Raw genomic sequence first — 25906 nt, forward strand, 5'->3', positions numbered from 1 at the left:
GCCTGTAGATTTTGTCTACGTGACTTGGTGGCGTGATTGAATCTTCAGTGGGATGCTGTTTCAGAAGTCTAGTCTTGGCATGTGAGATCAAATGCTAAAGCAGTTTCTGTGTGATGACTAGTGTATATACTGTACACTGGCATACTCTTTTAGGTGTATGTCTTTTGTGTGTGTGTGTGTGTGTGTGTGTGTGTGTGTGTGTGTATGTACACACCTCCAGCCAGCAGCGCTGCCCACTCACTACAGACCCTATTTGATTTGCAAATGCAGGACTGTTCATAACAGTGAGCGCCAGTGAGCTTCACTCATCTCCAGTAAAAAATATCAGCATGTGTGTGTCTGCACAGCTCATTGTCTTCAAGTCTTTTTTGGTTCAAGTCCTTTTCGGTTCCCGTTAAACTGCAAGCGTGGGCATGTGGGGCCTTTGTCTCAATTGCTGCCTTCATTAAACAGCCTGCAAAGATTGCGTGTTCTTGTCAAATGCGCTGAGCAGTAAAGTAGTGTGTGAGACTTGGAGGCAGTGTGTGAGAGAGGGGCGCACAGTAGGGCTCAGTGTGAAAAGAGGGGTGGGTACTGGGCAGACTGTGGCGGCAGAAGGAGAGCAGATTGAGAGAGGATGGTGAACAGTGGGCTGGGGGACTTGCTGGCATAATAGGTGGGGCCCTTTGAGGGTGCCCTTGGCCCTCTACCCACTGGCAGAGTATACAGATCCACAGGGTGCTCACTGAATGACCATCATCCCGGTGACAGGTTTTTTCTGAAGAACTGCACTTCATGAAAGAGGAAAAGAGAGTACCACACCCTTGTCAGAAGTGCCAGCATGTTTCACTCTCCTTCTCTGTTTCTCTGCCCACGTCTTCCTGCCATCCCTCTGTGGCTTCTGCTACAAGGTCCCACACAACAGGCCGGTTTCCTTCCTCTTTTCAGTACCAGTCTTTCCGGAGGATCTCTGTCACTGCTTTTGTAGCCACTTCTCTGCGCTACACCTTTGTACATGTGCTCTCATTTCCCACAGGTCAAACTGCACTGCTGTTGTGTTCAAGCTCCGCTGCACACAACTGAGTCACCTGCGAGCTTTCAAAAAGGAGGTCTATCAAGTCTCTATTGTGTGAGTTACACAAGCACCCACAATGTAACCTGCCTAGAGTTGAGAAAGAAATAGTTTATATGGAGGTGAAGACCAAAGCTGTTAGGAGGAAGGGAGGAATGTGCGTGTAGTGAGAAGGAGGGGGGATGCTTTCATTAAAGGTGCTGAGCAGTAGCAGCGCCTTTCAACAGCTGTCAGAAAGCTCATTACCTATGCTTACACATACACACACAGTTACACACAGCCCCGTAAAGAGGCCCTTCTAAAGCAGTCCTTTAAAAGAAGGTCAGATAAAACAGGCCCGTCAACCAGGAGATGGCCCTGGTTTGAGTGGTGAAAACAGACCAAGCCGGCCCGAAGTGGTGAGAAACCAGACTTTTACAAACACACACCCCTCCTGGAATTTACACCCTTCTGTCAGAACCAGCAGAAAATCATGAAACACAAAAAGAGGCAGACATGTGTGTAAATGCACAGACTTATGATCTAAAACCGGGCACATAAATGAAGCTGAAAGTTCTGGCCTGTGTTCTTAGCAGCCATAAGCGCTAACGGCCAAACTCTGGACTTATGAGAATGACGCAGTGTGACATGGACACACAAACTGCTGCCAACACACACATTATTTTTTATCTATAGTCCCTGCAAAGAGAGTGTAGAAGCAGAGGGTAGTGCAGGAAAGGCGGCAGGTGGGATAAGCCTGTATCCTTAGGGCACATTTTAAAAAGTGGAATTACCCTTGCAGTCTGGTGGTGCTCTCAAAACACCCTTTCTTCTTTACAACACCTCATAAAGGGCCTTTTGATATTTTCTTGATGGAGTCAGCCAAGCCAACATTTGGCAGCAAGCACCCCCCTTTTCCTGCACCAAACAACCCTGTCAAGAAACACACAAGTCGGCCTCAAACAGACAAACTTGCCCACCAAGCTGCTTGTACCTCATGAACCCAGCAAAAAGTTTCCTTCAATACCCTTGTGCAAAACCCAAGGAAGGAGGTATTAAAAAGCGAGTGTGAATGAAAGGAAACCAAATTACAATGAAAGGATTTCAGTTAAAGGTCTTTTATGGCTTGTGTGTGAGGGAAAGGGGGGGGTAGACAGTCAAGTGCAGATCTGTGGAAAAAATGTGCCCCCTCATCCCTGTGGTGAGCTCCAGCTGACTCTTCATCTGCCCACCAGAAGATGGAGAAACACAGCTCTCCTTCGCTGACTGGAGAATGAACCCAAACCTGGCAATTCAGCGCAGGCCTAGGCCATTGATCATGTCACGGGGAAAGGGAAACTCACGGGCAGGCGAGGAAGTAGACACAGAGAAGAGAGAGGAGAGGAGAGGAGAGGAGAGGAGAGGAGAGGAGAGGAGAGGAGAGGAGAGGAGAGGAGAGGAGAGGAGAGGAGAGGAGAGTCATCGAGGGAAACCCTGTGTCTTTGATCCTCGGGTTGTTTCTCGTCCTCCCAGACTTCCTCTCACCATCTGTAGCCCTGGCTCTCACCTGTCTGTCTCTGGCACGGTCACTAGCGCTCGTTCAATTGCTATTGCTTCCTCCCCACAACAATAGAAACTTACAAAAGTAGAAGTAGCCCAGCCGTGGCTGCAGCCTTGCTCTGTCAGAGGAAGTGAGGGGAAAGGAGGATAACATAAACAACAACAGTAGTATTCACTCCAGCTCACTGGGGAAGCACCGCAGACCAAAGCCTGAAAAACTCTCATTGGAAGGAACAAGCACACCCACAAGTAGTAGTACACAGTTCATTCCCACTCAACATGTAAATGTCCATGTTGAGGCATGTGCACACACTACACAAAGCACTTCCTCTTGGTTTTTTAGGGCCTTCCATAAGCTTCAGCTCAGTGACCATTCTACCTAACACGCTTTCATATTTTACTCAGTCCAGATTTGCTTTTACGACAACTTGTTTCTCCATCTGCAGACAGAAGACAAGCCAGAGGCTTAAAATGAGAGACAGATAAACAGTACAAAGGCAGCCAGAATACTGTTGTGGCTTCCTGATGTCAAAGTGATTTGCAGTCCATACATGTCTGGTGATTTCTGAAACGTTGCAATACTGGCATCCAGTCCGCTTCAACGATCACAAACTCTTGTAGTCATAATAGATGTAAAAATCACTCTGAGAAACTTCTGCTTTGAGTGTCAGTGGAGCAATGATACATATCAAGAGTTTTTCCTTTTTGCTTGGCAACTAACCACTAACAGGTTGCCCAACTCTGTGTCTGGGTGGAGGTTGTCACATCACTGACAAGATATTCAAATCGAGGGCTCACAGTGATTCATTTCCTTTTCCTGTCTGACTCTTGATGTATTGGAAGTTCCACATGAGATTAACATGGGCATTAACGTCACATTTTGACATTTTGGCTATCACCCTTCACAGAAATAAAAATAGAAAAAAGTACAACTGTCATACGTCACACTTGTGAGTGAGAGAGAAACCGATGCCCATTCAGTCCGTTCCCATAACAGCAGTGTACCCTGAACTCATTCAGCATTCCTGAACAAGACATAAATCATCTCTCACAACCTCCAGCTCCTTTGCTTCCTGTCTAACTGGCTGTCTGGTTGGCTGGTTCTCTCAATGTTTTCTGGCAAAGGTTTGCTGCTCAAACTGTGGAGCAGAGGCTGATAAATCCAGGGCTACTGGCAGGATGAGTCCAGGCACACATCTCTGCTACTCTATATCCACTAAAGCCACTAGTGCATTTTTCTGTGTGTCCATAAGGATTCTTTCATGTCAGTGTGCAAGTCAGAATGCACTTTTTCTGTTCAATTCAAAGAATCTGATGTATCCCACTGAAAAAGTGAACATATTCACACACATTTGAGCAAAGTAGGTATTGTTGGTCTTCTGCTGCAACTGGATTTCTTTCTCAGGGACAGATTAAGAAAACTATAAATCAGTTATATTTCCACAACAGAACCCCAATTTTCTGGTGTATGCTACCAGATATCTAGCAGGGACATTGCATGTGTTTCTGTGACAGCAGCACAGCACAGTGACTGGAAACATCACTGTGCATCTTAAAATCTTTGAAAGAAAAAAATCAAAAATCTGGCTCATACTGAAACAGAAACTGAAGGAAATAAAACAATTTACATGGCTGTACAGGGTGATTTTTGCTATTGCTCAAAAATATGACAGCATGTTTGAGAGACATTAACCAGCTGTATACCGACACAGGTTTCAAGATGTGTATACTATTTCCGGCCTTAATCTGATTTCCACAATAACATATTTTCTTGTGTGCATGTGAATGTGTTCAGTGAGTGAACAAAGAATCACAAACACACAGTTACACATAGAGGCATCTGTGAAGTTCTCTGTTGACATTTATGTTCTCCTAGTACAAAGTCCCAAACTGTCAGCTGGACACACAATTAAAGCCACGGCAGTTTCCACACACCTGTTCCCCCTCTGTGATCACACTAGGAATATATACACACAAGGCAGCGTACACACAGACACGGACACAAGTGCACACAAACAAATGATCTATACAAGTATATACAAATGAACTCATAAATCATTCCCTCATAAGTGGTCACGGCAGTTGCGCATATGCATACAGGCAGAATTTGACTAATGCTGAAGTGAAAACAACACCAGCAGGCTTCCCTCCCTCCCTCAGCCAACTCCTCTTCCATCACTCTCCACCCTTGAGCCCAGATAATAGCTGTACTACACTGACCGCCCACCATTCCTTGCCAAACGCTGTCGGCTGCGTAAACACGGCCCATTCACACATACACAGAGCGAGGACAGTCAGGTTTGTCTGGGTTTCTAGTCCCGGCTTGGCTGCCCGAGCCCACTGCTTCTCATAACAGTGAGCCCCTAGCAACGCTAGAGCTGATCCGTCAGTCAATAACACGGTCGTAACAGATATGCTCTCTTCGCACTTGGCTCACACATGGCTCCGAGTTGACATACACACACTCCTATATACACCAAACACACATGTGCAACTGTACATTGCGTGCTATCTGGCGCCAATAAACTCATGCACTCAAATATGGAAGCGCACGCACAAGCACAGCGTACACACACAAGCATGCGAGGTTCATAGGCTGCCAATAGCCCACGCCTTTGTACAAGGGAAAATGTGCCTGGCAGGCAAAGAGCTGTTCTCAGTAAACAGCTACAACAGCAGCAGCCAGACATGGGTGTTAGGGTGGGCAGCCACAATACCTCTGTGACCAGCAAACTATTGTGAAACAACTTACGAAAGTTCACATTTTATAATCTGCAAGCGCTGATACACGGGAGCAAACAGTTGCCTCATAGCAGCCTGTTCCATCATGTTGTGCTCCACAACCCCTCAGCTGAAAGGGATCCCTCGCAGTGGCATTCTTGTGAAATACTGCAAATAGATTTCACTGACGACGGACAGAAACAAGATAAACACAGGGTCCAAGGCGACAAATTCACCCCCCATGTGGATACTGATGAATTTTATTTACAGGGGTGTGACTGACGCTGCTGAGGGGCTATAAACTGTTATTAGAGCAGAGCTGGATTCCAACACAGGGCTGAGGAATCCAGGCTGGCACATTGTCTGTCTATGACTTTGACACAGCAGTCTGGGTGCCCAGTGCCAGCAGAGCACGCCTGTATACACTGCATACATTGACAGATAGGAGTTTACATAGAGACTGCAAACATGCAAGCAGACGTTTACACTCTTATAATCATACAGAAGCAACACTTTACATGAGATAGAGCTTTAGGAAAATCACCTGAATGACATTGTTCATTCTTCTTCATGTACTAAGCTAATACTACATAAGAACATTAAGCTAAAAAAACTACATTATGCTATAAAAAAATATATTATATGGCAATACAATATTGTATATTCACAACCAGTTTTTATATGAACACATTTAACAGCTCATTAAGAACTACAGAAACTAGCTGCATGATAATGTGATTTCTGGATTACAACATGCCATCCGAGAAAACAGAGGTTACTTTCACGCTTTGGTTTTCACACCTAAGTTTGATCTTCCATTTCCTTTCAGTTCACAGTAAATTCTTTCATTTCCACAGTGAAAAAACTTTGATTAGAAACTGTTTTGTCATATTGACTATATATATATATATATATATGTATATATATATATATATATATATATATATATATATATATATATATATATATATATATAAACATTTTCCTCTTGAACAGCTAATTAAAAGTATTAGCTCTACTGTACACTGGCATTAAACTGACATTAAAGGAAAAGAAGATTACTTTCATGCTTTGTGATGTTTTTTACACTTAACTTTGATCTTTGTCTCATTTCCTTTAATTAACAGTAAAAAAGTTCAGTTTTAACAACTCATTTTGGTTATTTTGACATAATTGTTTTCAGAGACAGAGAAGGTTTTTTTCCCTCAGTCATATCAATTACAACTCACTGACCTTGGACCAGCTGACTACTTAAGCCTTTTAACTCCAGCACATTTCATTTGACATTATCTTGAAAGGATCAAAAGGGTTTATGTATATATAACAGCACTGACAAGTCCTCATTAGAACTGTGACCATGCTTGGGTAAGTCTTCATTCTTTCTCACAAACACCCTCACACCATCCCCCTTAACCAAGATACCCCTATATACAGTATTCCCAGTCCGGCCCCTTCAGGCATTCTAATCTTTTAATTGAATCTTTTGTAATTATAATGAAATAACTGCAGACTTCCATCAGAGAGAAAATGATCAGGGCCAGAATGTGCCAGCGGTCACAAGAAGCTCTTATTTCTCTGCGACTGCTGCTGTGATATACCCTCATTTCAATTAGCTCCTCAATTCACATCTGAACAGCACATTAAGGGAAAACAAAGAGGAGTGTGTGCCCATGCATTTTCTGTGTGTGTGTGGTGGCGTGATTGCACAGAGGGTGATAAATTACTTCACCAATCTGTCGCTGCCATGCCACGTACTTGTATGTATCAGTCGCAAGCATCACAATTAATGCCTAAACTGTGTTTGAAAAGATCGAGGAACGAATCTGTTTTGGTGAGAAAAACGCACTTCCCCTTCTTCTGACCCTGGAGAACTACTAAGCGTAATTGCCTCATTCTTCTAAGCAAATGAACATTGACAGAGAGGGGATTGGTCTGCATAGGCTCTCTCAAATGGCTTCCCTAGCAGTTGACTAATTCAGTTCTCATTGACGTATGACTAAATCAGTGTCCATTATCCTTACACACAGGGCAGCTCAGATGTAGTACCAGCTCTGTGGCATAAGGCACTTAAGAGCATTACACAAGCCAAGCTGGTTGAAAGGGTCTCCTTTTCAGCAGGCTGACAAGGCCGCCACACATGGTGTAGATCTGACATTGGCCAGGCCGTAGCCTCTGACTAACCTCTGACATTGAGGTCTCCCACTGGTGAACAAAAAACAGGAAAACTGACCACACACTTTTAAGTCCTGTGATTGTCCCTGGCTAACGGCCAACAGCACTGACACTTATCACCACATAAGATTTACTGCCAAGACAATAGGATATACTCACTTTGTGGGAGATTTAGGGGGATAAACATTTTTTATTGTGCTTTCCAAAGGTTACTGAAGAAACACAGGGTGAGATTTCTATCAGTGTACTTATTAAATATTCATCTAAAAGTTTGCCATCTGCTTGTTGCCGAGACCCAGTTTGACCACAGTAATTCATTGTTGACTATCATGCTTCAGCCAGGTGACTCCCTTAACAAACCCTGTGGTTATTTTGGTTTGTAGTGTGTGAGTGCTTGGATGAGTGTGGCATTTGGGGCCAGACAGGTTCCTCTGTTCTGCAGCTGGGCCGGTTTAATGAGATATCAGAGTCAAACATCAATTCATCAGCCTCATTGATGAGGACAATGAGGGGCAACTGCTTCAGTAAAGAGAGGCATTATGGTTCATCGTGTGGGATAGGGCGGACTTGTTTACAAAGGTTACTGGGCACAGAGGGCTTGAAACAGTACACCACACCGAGCCTCACTTTGCTCTGCTCTGCTACACTCAGATCCTTTACCCTCGGGGCAGCTTCTCTGGACTTTTTTTTTTTTATCTCTTTGATTTTCAGGAACATAGCCAAAAGAAAAATATACTTGTGGAATTTGGAGGCCTGATTTTTAAATGTGTGCATGTGTGTGAATAGGTTAAAAGAAAAGGCCATAGAGGCCTGATTGATTAAATAAACAAATCTCATCTTGTTATCATCAGGGCTCCCCTGGCTAAGCAGAGCAGGCTGGGCTGGCTGGAGTCCCCCCTGGCCTCGGCCTCCACTGACAGGGCATCTGTCTTCATTAAAGCTTAGCCAGTGTGCATGACAGCCACTGAAACGCTGGTGTCTTCACGATTAATGAAGACAGATGACTCCCGCCAAGAGGCAGTATAAAGGAACAAAAAGCAGGAGGATGGACAAACAGAAAAATACTAAAATGTCACACCCAGAATCCAAAAAAGCTCCCAAAAACACAAACACATAAATGCATCATATCCATCCTCTCCATCTCCTCTTATTTTCTTGATTGTTTTTCCACTGTCATATCTGGCTTGGCTCTCTCCACACTTCTCCCACCAAAGCATAGACACCCCCACTCTTTTTTCCCCACTCTCACACGCTCTCTCACAGCAGTGGTGGCCCCCTGGAAGTGTATGGAAATGGACCCCAGTTTTGTATGTCCTGAGACAGGCCTGTTGTTCAGCCCTGTCTGAAGTCACAGGCAGAAGGAGGGACAGGAAAAATGAGAGCATGGAAGGAGAAGGAGAGAAAAACCAAGAGAAGAATGCTGGCTATAACATCCCTTGGATTGTGAAGAGTGTACATTTCTAATTTATTCATCCATTTATCCATTAAATAATTCATCTACTTATTAATTCATGGCTGCTTGGCTCAAGAGGAATATCATTATCCATCTCGTATCCAGAAGCGTAAACAAACCTTCGACCTAAGATGACTGCAGGAGTATACAAGAAACTTCATTTCACACAGACTATATTCATTAACCTTTCATTAGAACACACTGAAAACCAAACTTCTACCGTGAACGCAAGATAAGATAAACAGACTGAATCCAAAGCGTCTGGGTTTTTTCTCTTCCTGTTACTCACAAACCCTTTTCCTCTTGCATTCTCAGAGTTTTGTTTTTAGTATACAGCACCTGGCAAGGTCAAACCTCAGGTGGTTCACGCTGTCGCTGAAACTTGACTCCATGAGCTCAAAGTCAAAAGTCAAACATAGGCACACACATGAACACACTGTGCATATCATATCATATCATATCATATCATATCATAGAGAGTTAGTTTCAGATGGCTGAGCTGGAGGAGAGGAGAGGAGAGGAGAGGAGAGGAGAGGAGAGGAGAGGAGAGGAGAGGAGAGGAGAGGAGAGGAGAGGAGAGGAGAGGAGAGGAGAGGAGAGGAGAGGAGAGGAGAGGAGAGGAGAGGAGAGGAGAGGAGAGGAGAGGAGAGGAGACTGTCTGTCCCAGTCTTTTCCTGTGCTGCTCTGTAGCCCCTGACAGCACCCCCCTTGGCCGAGCCCTGAGGGGTAAACAAGCCAGCACTTGGTGAGAGAGAGAGAGAGCGAGAGAGAGCGAGAGAGAGAGAGACGTGACTGTATCAGAGAAGAAATGCAAACAGGATGCCACTTACACTGAAGGCTGGCACTGCCTGTCCAAGCGAAGGGGTCCAGCCCCGCAAAGAAGGGGCTCGCCTTCCGCAGCATGCACGCACCACGGCTGGTGACATCATACAGCTGACGGGGGCCCATTCCCAGAGCCTCCATACAGTCGAACATGGCACCCCCCCACCCTCGGCAAAAATCACTACGAGTCCTCAGTCCCTGCCTGCGTCCTGCCCTGCTTTCGCTGCTCACGTCACTCACTCAAACAGTGACAACAACATTCAGTGGCAGCAACAGCTAACTGGATATGCCGCCTTCCCTTCCCTCCCTTCACTTATCTCCTGCTGTCACTGTCTCTCTCTCCCTCTGCTGTCTTTTCCTGCCGGTGCTGGAGTTTCCCCTCTCAGCTGGAATGCAGCTCTGGTTTGTGCCTGAGCTGAGCAGAGCTGAGCGTGACTCGGACTCTCCACTCTCCCCCTGCTCTCGGGTTAGCTGCTCCCTGTCTGCTGTAACAGACCTAAATAACAGCCTCTCACAGCTCTCCCTGAGCCCCAGACACGGCGGAGCGAACCAACTGCCTCAGCGTGACACTCTGAGAGGGGGTGGAGAGAATGAGAGAATGCCAGAGAGGGAGGGATAGAAAGAGGGACCCAGAGGGAGGAGGAGGAGGAGGGAGAGGGGAGGGGAGGGAGAGGGGGCCAGCCAGCAGACTCTGCACAAGAGGAAGGACTGATCTGGTTAGAGGACAAAACTTTATTCCCATTCTTCTCTTGTTTTTCATCTGCGCTGCTTTTATGTTTAATATCTCAGCCTCAAATACAAACAAACACAACCCTCCTCCTCTTCATGTCCTATTCAGATCTGGTCCCTGTCTCTGTCTGTCTTTACATGGCACCTCCCCCAATTCCCCTGCAGTAAATATGAGCCCCCTCCCCTCCCCTCTCTGAGCCCCGTCTCTAATCATAACCATATTAAAGTCCAGCCACTGGCTGAGTGTGTATGTGAGTGTGAGAAAGAAAGCAGGGGCGAGCAAAAGAATATTGTGTGTTGTGGCTGAATCCAGAAACCAGATGCCAGGGGTAAATCCCTCCCTCTTCTCTGCCTGTTGGAGGAAACTGAGGATGGGTCTTTTTCTTTCTGTCTCTCCCTCTGGAAGTGCTTTAACAGTGATGAATGAGGTCTGCCTTGCTCAATCCCTGCAGTGCATTTACACAGACTAATACCCCCAATATACAAACACACCATGTGCTGGACACACTTCTCACAGGTTCATTTGACCTTGATTGGGACTTAGTGAAGACAACGTTGGTCAAAGTAAACCACAAACTGATGCTAGATGCTGACATGGATATAAATGTGTCCAAAGTTTATGATATAAACATTGAATCTCACCTAAAAAAACAAGTTTCTACACGCGTTCTTCTAAAATACACACTTGTTTGAGTTGCTAAAAGAACTCCACCTTAAAAACAGTAGTGCCCTTACAATGATTAATCATAAGTAATCAATTAAAACAAGCCTGTCACTGAATCTAACTGTTGCTCACCGGATGGATAGACCCTGACTGGGCTAAAGCAAACAGTCCCATACAATAGGAGATATATGATAATAGAATGGATTTAGTCTGTGCCCTGAACATTCATCTCCCCCTGTCAGTCCAGTACAAGTGGTACAGCCCAGCAGGCAAAAAAGACACCATTTCCTGTCAATCTGTGCTGCTGGCTAGGCTCTCCATAAACACACAGTGCCCTCCCTCCTCCTCCTCCTCTTCTGTCTAACACTTCACTCTTTTTCCTGTCTCGTGAAAGAAACCATGCTTTCACATTTCCAGGCTATTCTGAATGATTTTGATTAAAATGTTTATTGACCTAAAAGCTTTTCCCCCTCAGTTCAGAGCTCTTGTTTATTTTCTTAAGCTGGCACACACAGACACATGTGGGGATCATGCATTTCTCACATATACAAAAGCACACACTCAGTCACACAAACAGACACACATTTAACAGCTCTTTTGTTGCATTGAACAGTAAACAACTTCAGTAGCTTTTATGTGTTTCTTCATACAGCTGTCACATCACTAAGAGGAAGCTTTATGATGGCGAGTATAGAACTAAGGGGATACATAAACTAGTATCAGTGTCAGATGACTTTGTTAATACTTTTTTTCTTGTTTTTTTTTTGTTGTTTTTTTTTAAATCTTTTTCTACCACTCCACCCAGTTACACAATAATTTTCAAACTGTCCCGATCTGGATGCACTTCAGATTAAATCATCACTGCCCTGAGTCACATTTTTATGATCCACAAGCATTCTTCTCACACTCGTCTTTCGTCTCTTTCGTCTTTCGTCTCCTTCCTGTCTTTTTTCTTTTTTTTGTAAACTTCTAGCATCCTGGAAACTAAGGCTAGCTAATCCCCTGGTGTTCAAATGTTCTATGTAACATTAGTGTTGTTTGCCAGGGTTGCTCTTCGGATCAGTGAGCCGAAAAAATACAACCATTTTATTTAATATCAGACTCGAAACTCTTCTGTATTTGGGGATTTATGAAGCCAACTCGCATCTCTCCTGGTTTTGACATTTCTTTTTCAAATGTTTGAGACTGTAATTCAGTCCACTAACCCCAGGTTCTGCACTTATTGGCACTCACCGCTGTGAGCTGAGAGTCTTCCAGCACTTCAGAGGGTTTGCAGAGTGAGTTTAGACATCTAATCTACACATACTCCATACTGCTGCTGACCCAGGCCGGTCCCTGACTCCCCCCCACCCTCCCCTCCTTCCTCCCCTTCCTTCCCCGGCCAGAGAGGTTGAACTCTAGAAGAAACCCCCACTGGGCCACTAACTTTCCCCCCAAACTTATCCTGCCCTCCCTCCTTCTCCCTGGCTCACAAGTCTCTCCATCGCTCTCCTTAATTCTTTTTTCCCCCCTCTGTTTCTGCAAATACTCTCCCCATTTCATCAAGTTCCCTATGGCCGTTTTTTCCTGACTGCGTGATTTGTTTTAGTTGACAAAGTTCTCTGCTTTTGTTTCTGGTTTTGGAAATGTTTCATTTTCAGTGGCTGCCAACTCGCTGGTCAGTTTGTGTGATTGCTGTTTTCAGCCAGGCTTAATTGCACCAGATTTCTGACAAATATTTAAAACTTTAAATTACATTATATTTCTTCATCTATACAGTAGAAAACAGCAAGGGATGTAACTTAGTAGTTTTATTCAAGTATGGTTCTGAGTATTCCCATTTCTTGCCTGTACTTCTATTATATCTCAGAAGACAGTAATTTGACTTTTTAATACACTAAAATTATCTGCCATAAAAATATGCAACACAGTACTCTGATACTACATACCCATTGGTATACATAGAACAAGCTAAAAACATTTTTAAAAAGTATTTACCTGTTAATGCACCTATAATTAAACTAGTCTTATACCACTCTAACACAGGAATAGCTAAAAACTACACTTTTTTAAAATTATTTCAGTCACTATGTACTTTCTTTCCATTGCATTTTATACATATTAATCTGTTTATATACACTGAATATTTACATATTTTAAGAAAAGCACATGGAAGTGTGTTTGTCTATGTAATGTACTACATGAATAAATAACTCTTGTCTATTTAAAGCAGTGGCTCCCAACCTCTTTTGGCTCGTGACCCTATTTTAACATAAAAAATTTCTGGCGACCCCAGACCTTCAAAACAGAGACTTTTTTTTTTTTTTTGCTAAAATTTATTTGTTTTTGATCATGTAATAGTTTGCTATACTATGTTGCAAAAACATTAACTTTAGATGACATTTAGTCTATATAATGTATATTATTATGAATGGAGGCAGAAAAGCCAGGTGTACTGCACAATGTGAGAATTTTATTTTCCTTGGTCAAGATATGTACAGTCAGTCCAGCTTGGATTTATAAGGCTGACAATTAATACTGGAAAAAAAAGCAAAACAAAACAACTTCAAACTATGAATTATGAAAGAGCTGCAGCATCTTAAACAGACCACAATGAACATTTGAAAGATAAACAGTACCACAGTGCTTCAGTTTCAGCTTCAGAGTTTGTCATGTCTTTTATGTATTGTGATTGTCTCTCTCAACTCACCATATATTTTTTATTAGCAAGTTTGTTTGGTTTTTTGTTTGTTTTGTTTGTTTGTTTTTTTAAATCAATTAATAGAAATTTCAGGTGACCCCATTTGAATTCCATGCGACCCCACGTGGGGTCCTGACCCCAAGGTTGAAAAACACTGATATAAAGTATCTAAAATTGAGTCCACATTGACAAACTACAACAGTGAAATGCAACAATAAAAACAAAAATACTGTTAAATACATTGTTGTTTATAAAGTAGGAGTAAAATATTTTTTTTCCTTTTCTCATTAAATGATTGTGACAATGTGATTTATTCTTGATAGATAAAGTGTAACTGGGACTCAGTATGTAATCAATGCATATGGTCAGAGGTGTTTACTGATGTGTAGAAATAGGAGTAAAAAGGGAAATGTGTCTGAAAACAAAATTATTCCATCTTTATAGACGATGGTCTACATATACTCTGCCTAACCATGATAAAAGTCACACACACACACACACACAATATTTTGTCAGACAACAGTCAGCTTTGATTATGGTACACTTGATGTGGGATCACGTATACCACAAAAGGCTTATGCAATTACACAATAAATGTCACATCATTTATTTCCATCCATAGTTGCATTCATTTTTGTCCAAGATCTTGTATTGATGATGGAGAGTCAGACCGCTGTGTGAAGTCTTCTCCATCATATCCCAAAGACTCTCTGTGGGTTCAGGTCTGGACTCTGTGGTGGCCAATCCATATGTAAAAATGATTTTCTCATGCTCCTGAACCACTTCTTTAACTATTTGAGCCTGATGAATCCTAGTATTTTTCTCTTGAAATATGTCTGTCTTCAGGGAATAAAAAAAAAAAAAAAAAAAAAATCAACTGATGTTCCTCACTGTTCATTCCGTATACTCAGGTAGTCACGTGACCTCATTTGTTGAACCTGGACCTGACCAACTGAATCAACCCCAGATCACAACACTGCCCCCACAGGCTTGTACTGGAATGACTTGATTTGCCACTCCTCTCACTCTGGAACAGGGTCAGTCTGGACTCAGAAGACCACATGACCTTTTCCCACTCAAACACAGTCCAATCTTTATGCTCTGGATCAAACTGATGGTTGTTTAAGAAATGAGAAGCTACTCACAGCAAAGAACTTGTTCCATCTAAAACATACTCATCTTTGCAATAATCATCCAATGGTGAGATATGAACTATTTTCTGAGTTAAATCTGATGAGGACATTTTTGGACAGGCATTGTATAATACATATGACACATTATGCATAAGTAATACTTTGACTACTTTAAAGTATATTTTACTTATCATTTTTATGTAAATTTGTCCAATGCAGGATATTAGAGCCTTTCTACACGGCAGCATTTCTTTCTTTTCTTCCCAGTTTAACTGATATACAATACAAACAAAGTAAACAACTACAACTAAGAGCAACCAAAGCATCAACAAAAGATACAAAAATGGACACTGACACAATATACAACAATACAAAATGTAAGATGGGAATACAGCACAGTACTTGTGCAAATAAATTATTCATATCATTGTTGCAGAGTATGCTTGATCAGTATGAAGCAAAGCAAGGTTCCAAAAATAATCTCACCTCAGGCTACACAGTACTACATATTAATTACAAATATGCAATGCTGAAACAGTCATCGTTTTGGCATTTGTTCTTAAGTAAAGGATCTGAATTCTTTTCCTTCCACTTCTATGTAACTGGACTCACTCTGCATTTAGTCCCACGTGTGCTGAAGCCCAGGAAAATCAGGCTTTACTACTGTCTGACACTGATGCCGATTACAGATAAGACGTATACAACACATTGTTGTCACTTCCTCTGTATACAGTCATTTAGGTTCCAGGCCAGCAGTCAACAACACAGTGGTGTGTGAGGCAATAAAGACGGCTTGTTTTTAAATGTCTATGCGCTAAATGCAGCATGGTGATTTTAAAAGGAATGCAGAGCTTTTCCATAGCTGATGTGAGCATGTGTGCAGTGTGTGGACGTGCTGAAACAGATTGCCGGTGATGATAGAGACACTGAACACCAGTTCAGCGTGCCGTCCCACTACAGACAGATTCAGGTTACTCAGGAAAACACACACATGCGTGTCTCTCTATCTTTGTGAGACTATCCCAACTGACATAATGCATTCCTTCGCTCCTTAACCAAACCCTAACCCAAAGCTAAAACCTCAAGACGCTGTGTGGAAAGGCTAGAATGTCCTTGTAGCCCAAAGTGTCCTCCCAATTACATTGAAGTACTAAAACTGTCCTCATAAAAGACACACACATACAGATTCATGGTATAAACAAGAAAAGTGGCAAAAGATGCACTGATTTTCATTCATCGACCTGATATAACAAATCAAATCTGATTATCTTCTTTGACTGAGGGTGTGTGTTAGGTTCAGCAGTGTTAACAGAGCAAAGTCCTATCATCCTTTACCATCACATTCAGTCAGTTTTACACATGTTCAGCTCTGACAAGACATGTAATCTGACCCCCTCATCTAGCTCGCTCGCTCACAATATATCATCAGAAGATACCTGATGTGTCACTGAGGACAGACATGGGGAAAGTGAGGCATGAGTTACTCAGCGACGGCCATGCTCGTCTCAGTTCACATGCTGGTCCCTCTGAAGGCCTTAAAGAGCTACTTTTCTGAGCATTATCAGTCTTGGCCATCTTTCAGCGAGGTCTTTTCACTCTCTTGCCTTTCGCTCTCCCTCTATCTGCACTGTCATGACATTTTGCTACTCGTGTTGTTTGGGGGTGGAAAAAAAGAAAAAGATATTTGAGTTGCTTGGCCAAAAATACAAACCCCCTGTCTTGTTCTCATAGCCCCGCCCTGTGCCTATGTGCCCTCCCACGCCTTCTGATGGTCCATCCCTCCTTCTCGCCATTGCATGCTCTTCAACTTGCACGTGCCCACAAAGGCCTATCTGAAAACAGACCCCTCCCATTTTTAATAGTAGCCTCTTTATCTTCATCTGTCATCATGTCGGAGCTGTGCTACACTTTGTGGCTTCGTTTTTACCAGAAGCCTTTGCTGACTCTTGACGTATGCATGCAGACATGCAGGCGAACACAAGCAGACACACACACACACACACACACACACAGTTACACAAACACATGCGAAGTTTCAGCAAGTTTCCAGCACTTAGGGCAAATTGGCTCTAAGTTGCAGAGAGGGATAACGAGAGGAAATCCAAGGTGAAGGCAGAGGAGAAAGACGAGAGGGAAGAGTGCGAGGGAAGTCAAGAGTACATAAGCTGTCAGGGTTTAGGTGGATATCATCGGAGGAGCAGATATTCCATTCGCTATCGGTTACACAAAAACTCTTTAACCGAGTTGTTAAAGTGCCTGGAAAAACAAAGTAGGCCTTTCTGTCTATTTTCCCCCACCATTTGTTGAATCATAGCCAATACTGGTAGAAAAATAAAAAGAGCAATGTGATGGGAATCGATTTCCAAAAAGGAGTAGAGAGCCTTGGAGAGCTGTCATCTTGAGGCTAGTGGTCGCCTAGGGAGATGAAAGCGGGGATGTCAGACGATGCAGAGCTGTTTATTAAAGCCGAAGAGGCTCCAGTCTCACTGATAGATCAAGGACACAGCCAAACAGCTCTGCACATGCTTTTATCACACACAAATGGTTCAGTATAGTATTGCAAATTTACTGCATAGATCAGGTTAACAGGAGCAGAGATACAAGTGAGCTATCCTTAATCATTAATACTGGGAGTTCACATAGTTTAGCAACATTCAAAATGAATTAGAGTGATGTCTGTGGGCTGAATAAAAACATTCTCCATTGCATTTGGATTCTGATTATAGCATATGCATACATAATTTTGTGCTGTTAAAAAATATCCATAGGAGTGTGAAGGTGGTTCAACCTGGTAGAGTGTTCTATGAATGAACTACAGTGGCCCATGGTTGATTCTGGCCCAGGCCTTCTGATACATGTCATCTCCCTTGTCTCTCCACTGACTTCCCTGTCTCTCTTAACTAAGACAGTGAAAAATAAAGTGTAAAATGCCAAAATTCATAAAATGTCTGTTTTCACAGACAAACAAACATGAGAAGGTGATCAATATGTACTGATGCATGTATTTGTGATCACTACAGTTGTATCCCATACATCTTACACAAAATACATCTTAATGCTGAGAAACTTCAATATATTGCAAATAATTGTCCATGCACAATGATCACATTTAAAGGTATGGATAGTGTGTTTCCATCAAATGTGTCTTTATTTTTTGTAAATGCCACTGAGATTGACACAGGTGAGAGATGGATTGAATTTGCTCAAAAGCAATGTGAGAAGGGATTACTTAGGATTTTTCACAGCTTCAAAACAAGGGTGACTTGACAGTTTAGAAGACTGAAAGGAGAAGAAAAACAAAGATGGGATTTTTGTCTTCCTGCGTCTGTAGTGGAACTAATGCCTGTAAGGGAGCGAGGGGCAACAGGGCTGAGCTCATCACTTTCATATCCATACACAATCCACTTTCTCTTTCATCTTCCTCTTGGTCTCACTCCCATCTCCAAAATGTTTGAAATATACAGTGTGCCCACATACACACATATATGCACCCAGACAAATCCAAAGGCAGAGTGTCAACCACATACCTACCAACCTCCATCAAGGCTGGGCTGAAACCCAGCACCTTTAAGAAAATAAATAAAGTGCTACAATGTGCTGTTTGTGCTCTGCTTACACTTCGAAAGAGAAGGCTTCATTCTGCGACTCAACATCTTTCCCTGCTGTCCCTCTCCTCCATTTAAAGGTTCGCTTTTACATTCCCTCTAATACCACATTTCCCACCAAAATGGCTCCTTTACGCAACTCCCCGAGCTCCCTGAGCCAACATGACCTCCTTATGTGTATGCATGTGTGTGTGTGTGTGTGTGTGTGTGTGTGTGTGTGTGTGTGTGTGTTTGAGAATGCAATGAGTGTTTTTAATTATGTCACTCTGCGTGAGGATATTTTTTTTTCTGCTGGAACATTTTGGTCCTTTTCACAGTCTGTCTGACTTAATGGTTTGTGTGAGTGTGTTCATGTGCACACACAAGTTTATGCACATCTATGGATGCAACATATGTATAAGGAAACCAGTATGTTAATGTGTGTGCATGTGTGCTCATGCATTTGTGCGTGGAGTATAAATCCAATCCTCACACACACTTTACATAAACAGCACAGCAGTTCACTTTGTCTCCACCTGAGGCACCACTGAGCTGACTGAGGTGGCTTTTACACAAGTTTGAACACGCTGTTCATTCCATTCTATTAATACAATGCTTTTAATTTCATCCCACTGTGGTGCAGCTCAGACTCTCAAAGCTAAGCCCCTTGTGAGCTTTCTGTTTACATCACCCGACATAAATCTAAAAATTATGATCTGAATGGAAAGTCAGAGCCCAGCTAAGGACTTCAGATTTTGGTCCGAGCCATGTGGGCTGAAGGAAATGACCTACTAGCTTTTCAAAACATCCCTGTGGCTGGCTTTGGGGCCAGGGCTCCGGCCCTGATTGGTGAAAGCTTAGAGAGGTGTTTCAGGGCTCAGTGGCGATGTTATCACATAGTAAGTGGCCTTAATGGGCTTCCAACTGTTTGTTTGAATGACTCCTATAATGACAGGGATCAACTGATAACGGCCTCCACTACACGCTGCACAGAGAGCTGTCAGACCCTCTCATGGTTGAACAAATGCTGTTGCACACTTATAAAGAAATGATCAGTAAGAATCAGAGTGGTGCCACCTCATTTGTGCTTAATTTGGATATTAACTTAGAGAGTAGCCTGAAGGTGTTTGCTTCACGTATGCTTTAAAAATGAACTTACTATCTGTGTGTGTAAATATAGTGGGCCCACCCCATCCCTCCCTCTCCTGTCTCTTCCCACCTCCGTGCAAAACAGGTATTTCCAAAGACACTTTGGTGCCAAAACAGAGTGCCGCCATGGGAGGTGCTCCGACCTGTCGGCACAGCGCGCACACCCAACAAAGGTAGTCACTACATACACGCTCACAGACACACATAAAAGTATCTGCAGTGCTACTCCCTTTATATGCACGGTATTTTCTCAGTCTGGCCTACAGACAGCTCTGACAACAATAAGCAGCCCTGTTAAGCCAACTCTTGGAGAAGAAGGAGAAGGAGAAGAAAAACAGGGCCTAGGGAATGTCTAAACCAAGGCCTTTTGTCTTCCCTGCTAATGTTTAAAAGAACAGGGAATGAGACTGCTGTCAGTAAAATGACTTGTAACATTCCTTGTCTTAGGAAACACTAATAAAAAAAAACTTTTAACAGCTGATAACAGGTGATATTTTTACATCCTGTGGTCATTCACTTAATAATGACAAGTTGGATTTTGGCACAAATATGTAAAGCTAAAGATATTTTATCTGATTATTAATTTAGTTAATAAGCATAAACTCACATCATAGCTGAGTGTTTTTCACTGCTGAACATCTTTGGACTGTTTAACAAATCCACTGGAGTCTGATACATATTTTTTGCAGCTGAAACTTAGGAAATGTTAATGTCAAGTATATGAAAAATGAGAAAGAGATTCATTGAAATTGAAAAAAGTAATTAATTCCTGTCCAGTGTGTCTGATGGACGTCTATCCTTAGGTTATTCTTTGCAAAAAGAAGAAAAAATGTCACTCCTACTGCATGAAGTGTGTGTTAAGAGACTCCACGAAGCACAACTGGATGAAAAAATGAAGAAAATGGTGTTGGAAGACTAGCTGAATGAAGGATGAGATTAATGCAAAGTATTTCCCAAGCACCGTTTTGTTTTGTTACTGACACTGTTTGGTGTTAATCTTTGTGCCAATAAAGATTTGAGTGAAAAAAAGCGATATTGGACTTTGTAATGATATCAGTCAGCTCACATGAGACTCTTAAGAATGTCAATCCCCACACATTAAGCCGAGTTGAGGCTAATTGCAACCATGATCCTGACTTAAACTTTGACCTTAGCCTTGTTTAATCTCTGACACAGCGCTTAAACTACATAACTGTGGTCCAGAACCCCTGTGAACGATACGTCTGCCAGCATGGATGTGTCAGTACAAGCCGACATTATGAAGCCCTGGTGCATGTGGTTGCCTGTGTCTGTTTGTGCTTTGATACTTGTTTTTGTTTTAACTCATGCCAAAGTAAAAACCAAAAAAATCCGTCTGTCAGCACGGTGGGATTTTATTCTGTGTTTGGGGTATGTTTCTAGTTTTTAGATGAAAGCTGGTGTGTGTGAGAGTGTGTGTGAGAGAGAGAGAGAGAGAGAGTGGGAAGAGTGTCTCTGGTGGTGTGTTTGCATGTGTGTGTTTTCCTAACTGGGTGTGTTCTTGGATTCCACCACAGTAGGACATTACCCCCAGGTGCTCTCCCTCACTTGCTCTCGCTCTCTCTCTCTCTCTCTCTGGTTCTGTGAAAATACCTTGAGGATTAGGTGGGCAGCAGCAGGGAAGAGGAGGGAGGGGGTGGGGAGGTGAGGTAGTGATTGACGGCTGAAAGGCTGGAGAGGTGCTCAGGCATGCTGTGGTGGGGGAGCGAGGGGGACTGCACACACAGACGGCAGGGGGGCTCTCAGGCTTCTGCACTCAGCTGTTGCCACCCACACCCATTATAGCCCCACCACCACCTACCACCCACCACCTGCCGCCCCTTTAGCACTACACTCAGATAGGATTTCAAATAACTCCCGCTTACCTTTTCCTTCACAAAAAGTACTCATTCTTTTCTCTTTCGTCTCCCACTCTGTATCGCTGACATCCTCAACAGCAAATTAGGGTTTTACACAACGATACTCCCTGACCTAGAATCCTGATACTGATTAAAAAACAGCTTTCTAAAACAAGCAGGTGTTTTGAACACTGAGCAATGTATGCTGGCAGCTTTTGTGTAATCTGGCTTTTTCTTGACAGAAAAACACTCTGAATTGCCAACAATCTCCTCTTTGTGCTCTGTCTTCCATACATCGTCCCATCCTTGAGCTTCAGCATACAACAGTGCCCCCTGTGCTCAAGACTCAAACTACAACTCTAAGTGCTTCTGGTAAGTGCGGTCACTTGAACTCTGCCAGCAGCCGCCTCACACAACCAAAGCAGTGTAGTACACAATTCTATTAAAGAGTATTAAAAATATGTCTTGCAACTGCACTCATTTCCAGATATTTGCTGCACTTTTTTGAACTATTTGTTGGTGCTCAGAGCACTCATCACCTCACACTGAAAGAATGTTGTTTTGTCTCTAATTGCAGACTTGTGGGTTGTCTGCCTCACAAAAGCTCTGCAAGAGGTCCAGATACACATACACACACAGACAGACAGACAAAAACACACACACACACACACATACTCTAGTGAAGCCAGAGCCAGCGTTTGTGGTCATAACCACACCATCTATAAGCATCTATAAGGAAACCACAGGAGCAGAGTAATCAGTGTATTGATGAAAGTGGACTTTTTCCTCATGGTTTCTTTGGGGGATTTTGTCCTATATCACAAACAGACCCGAAGTTTTCCATTTCCACAAAATTACACATAATGAAGTGCAATTTAGCTATAGCTGTATTTTCCTCCATACAGTGGACGTCTAATTTGTTTGATGTCACATGATAGAACTGAAGGTATGGGCCATATGAGGTAGTTAGAGGTGAAATGGAGAACGATACATGAGAGAGAAGGAAACACACACAGTAACGAAAATCACTTACAGAGGGCAGCCATCTCTTTCGGCAGGTCAGCGCCAAATCTCCCAAAGAGGCTGCTGTTGGCCAGCAGGTCGAAAGGAGAGTGGCTTCTCATGGAGTTGAAGGCGAAGGGGTAAACAGCAGGTGGGAAGCCAGTCATGTGACCCACCTGCTGCTCCCTGTTGGTAGCCATGGCGAGGTAACACCCAGAGGTCCGCAGCAGGCCGCTGGGTGAAGCAAAAAGCTCTCACAGCGAGTGGAAATCCCGGGGAAAAGATGAAATCCGTCTCCTATCCAAAGCTCTCCGGATGTGGGGAATGGATGAGAGATGACAAAGCCCCGGCTTTACTGAAAGAAGGCTGGACTCCAATTTAGAAGAGTCATCCAACTGAAGTTTCTGAGGATAAAAAGCCAGAGAAATTTGTTATTACTAAAGAGTATGCTCGCCACACAAAACAGGATGATTAGTGTTTCTTTTATGGTACCAATAAGATAAATGTGCTGATTTCACAAACAAAAAATTCACCTCAAATCAACTCTAAGGCTATAATCTGCTGGGACTGGGAATAGTTTATCCACAGTGTAAGAAGGATGTGCAAACCTCATACCAACAGGTATGAGAGAATGGGAAGGAAGGAGGAAGTAAGGAAGAACAGAGTGGCAACAACCAAAACAGATAAAGATGTGAGAGAAAAAGAATGAGTGCACTGTGAGAGGAAAACTAGGACTGGGCGAGGGGAAAAGAAAATAAGAAAGACATTTGGAAAAAGTTATAACAGGGAAGAGCGGGAGGGAGTGAGGGAGGGGAAAAAAGAGAGAGAAAAAGAGAGAGAGCTCTTGTTCCTGCAGTTTTGAAGAGCTTCCAGATTTCTACAGTGATTCCAGGCTATGCCATATGATTTAAATCACCAGAACTCTACTATAAAGAGCTCCTCTGTTCCTGCTGCCAGCCTAGCACAGCAGCCTGCCTCTCTGCCTCTTTCCCCCAGGACCAGAGGCCCAGACACGGGGTCCGGAGCATTAAGGGGAGGGGCACGGAGGGTAGGGGGTAGGGAAAATGAGATCCACTGATTGCTAACTGCTGCTGTCACTTCCAACTATCTTCTCTTGAGGTCAGGCTCCCATCCCACAGAGTCATTTGGGCTCTAACCTCCTGCAGGCTGCTCGTCATTTGGACTCCTCACAGTGGGCACAGACAAGTCAGGCTCAAGTGTGGACAAGGCTCCAGTTATGCCCCACTGTTGACTGTTAATACAGGAAGGGGAAAAAAAAAAAAATCACAGTAAAGCCTCCCATTTTCTTTTTCATGTTTTCTTTTTGCCTTCCCTAGCGTGATTTTATGAGTGGGTGGTGTGATCAGCTTGTTTTTTAAATGTGGCTTTGAAAAAGAGCAGAGCCAAGGAATTTGGAACTGCTGTGGCTTGTGAATCTGGGAGAAAAGACAGGGAAAAAAATCTTGGTAATGAATTCGGCATAAACAACAAAGAAATGAGAGGAGGGGGTCTTAGGCTGAACTGGTGAACTGCTGAACTGAGCGAAAATGCACAGAAGAACAGTGACAGGGTCTGGGCACTGGGGGGCACTAAGAGGTGGCGCCATGCCCGGGAAAAAGAGCGAGCAAGTTCCAAGACACACACATATGCACCACACAGTCTGAAACACATACTCATGCAATCAAGCTTTTTAGAAAAAAAAAAAAGACTCCACACATGTGTGAGAGCACCCACTAACGCACGCACACACACACACACACACACCTCTAACCCTGTGCCTTTTCCAGGGTCTGGCTCCCTCCCTGCCTCTCTTTCTGGCTCTTTCTCTTTCAACAGAGCCAGTTAATTACACCCTACTGCTGCAGGCAGCTTCAAACCACCACTAATTTAGAGTTCCATTACAGTAAACTGTTCCACATGTGCATCCAGGGCCCAGGCAGGCTCGGGTGGCCACGTTTCAGGAAGGAGCAGCCGCCGATAGGCACCCACCCCCATCCTGCCAACACAGCCATGCTGCCATCTTTCTTTTTCATTCTTTCTCTTTCTACTTCTTCCTCTCTTTCTTTGCCGACTTCAGTTTATTCCACACGTTTCCTTTCATTTTTCCTGCGTCTGACCCACCCTACATATATCCTCTATAATCACGTCCTTATACCCAATCCTCTCCTCCACCTCCACCTCCCCCACCCCATCTCTATCCTTCCACTGCTTATACAACTTGTATCATGACCCTGTGCAGTGGTTCCACTGTGCGGCTAACGCACAAAAACATCACTAAAGATTTCACAGTGGGCCTAATGGGAGAAGAGGTACAGACTGGAAAAACAAAACTGCCAGCATCGCACAGCCTCATAATGTGCATGTGTGTGTGTATGTGTGTGTGCATGTGTGTTACGAGTATGTACTTGGCCAGCATTTGGCCCGTTTGGGTATCTGCCTCGTGAACTCAAACCAGGCCCCATAAAGGCAGCTCAATCTGTCTACAAGTGCTGGGAGAAGAGAAAAGAAGAAAGAGGAAAAGAAAGATGTGAGAAAAATAAGGATGATCACTGCAGAGGCTATGAGTCTACACATATGACGTATTTAAGCACAAAAAAAGCACTGCGTGAAACCACTGAATGATACTTTAGAACAACTACAAGTCACTACTGAAGTGTCCAGAGAATACTCTAGAATGATCATGATCATACCTAAGAAAGTAAAAAAAAAAAAAAAACATTAAAAAAAGTTCAGTAATACAGATATGAAGCCTTTTAAAACAGAACCCATAAGTTCACTCTCCCCAAACACAATAATGAATTAATAAAAGAGTTGGCGCCAGTGTTTTTAATGAGTCACATCAGCCCAGCAGCTTTTTACAGAGCCATTTATGTTTTATGTTGGGTCCTGTGGTAGGCTCACTTCGCCAGCCCGTCTGGGGCTATAAGGGGATAAGGGGAATTTGGAGTGACCTCATCCCCTGTTAGCCAGGGCCAAATGGGCATGGAGGGCCTCCCAACTTCCCCTGAGCCTGGGGGGCACACAGGAGGCAGCAGGCGGCCAGGCAGGCGAGCAGCACCAGGGCCAGCGATGGGTGGATTCAGGTCCGCTGCCGGGACTTTCCATCATTGCCTAAGAGGTGCATGGCTGTAGTTTAAATTTACATGGACTGTTTCTGTAAATACTGGAGTGTCAGGCTCATTGGTTACACTCAAGATAATCCTTTGATTTTATCAAGATGAAAACGCCGTGTAGGAAATTAAATGAAATCAATCAAGTCGGTAATTTGGAGACAGCGCTGCATGACTAGGCATGTTTACAGAGAATGAGATTGTCTTGTTTGTGGAAGAGTTTGTATTTGAACCAAAAGGCAGAGGCTGAGCAGAGAGGTGA

At 43.4% G+C, this 25906-nt stretch overlaps 1 protein-coding gene across 3 annotated transcripts in view; it reads right to left on the reverse strand.

Moving 5' to 3' along the window:
* Positions 1–25906, reverse strand: part of rarga (retinoic acid receptor gamma a) — a 49277-nt gene that overhangs the window by 11717 nt on the left and 11654 nt on the right. For 2 of the 3 annotated variants that reach the window (XM_030139907.1, XM_030139906.1), the window contains exon 2: positions 22566–22938. In XM_030139907.1, the coding sequence (XP_029995767.1) occupies positions 22566–22734 (169 nt within the window). In that variant the 5' untranslated portion in view covers positions 22735–22938. Of the gene's footprint in view, positions 1–9745; positions 10323–22565; positions 22939–25906 lie in introns of those variants that run through there. The other variant, XM_030139909.1, reaches the window with a different exon arrangement.

Source organism: Sphaeramia orbicularis, chromosome 7 (genome assembly GCF_902148855.1).
Source record: "Sphaeramia orbicularis chromosome 7, fSphaOr1.1, whole genome shotgun sequence".
NCBI classification, from domain to species: Eukaryota; Metazoa; Chordata; class Actinopteri; order Kurtiformes; family Apogonidae; genus Sphaeramia; species Sphaeramia orbicularis.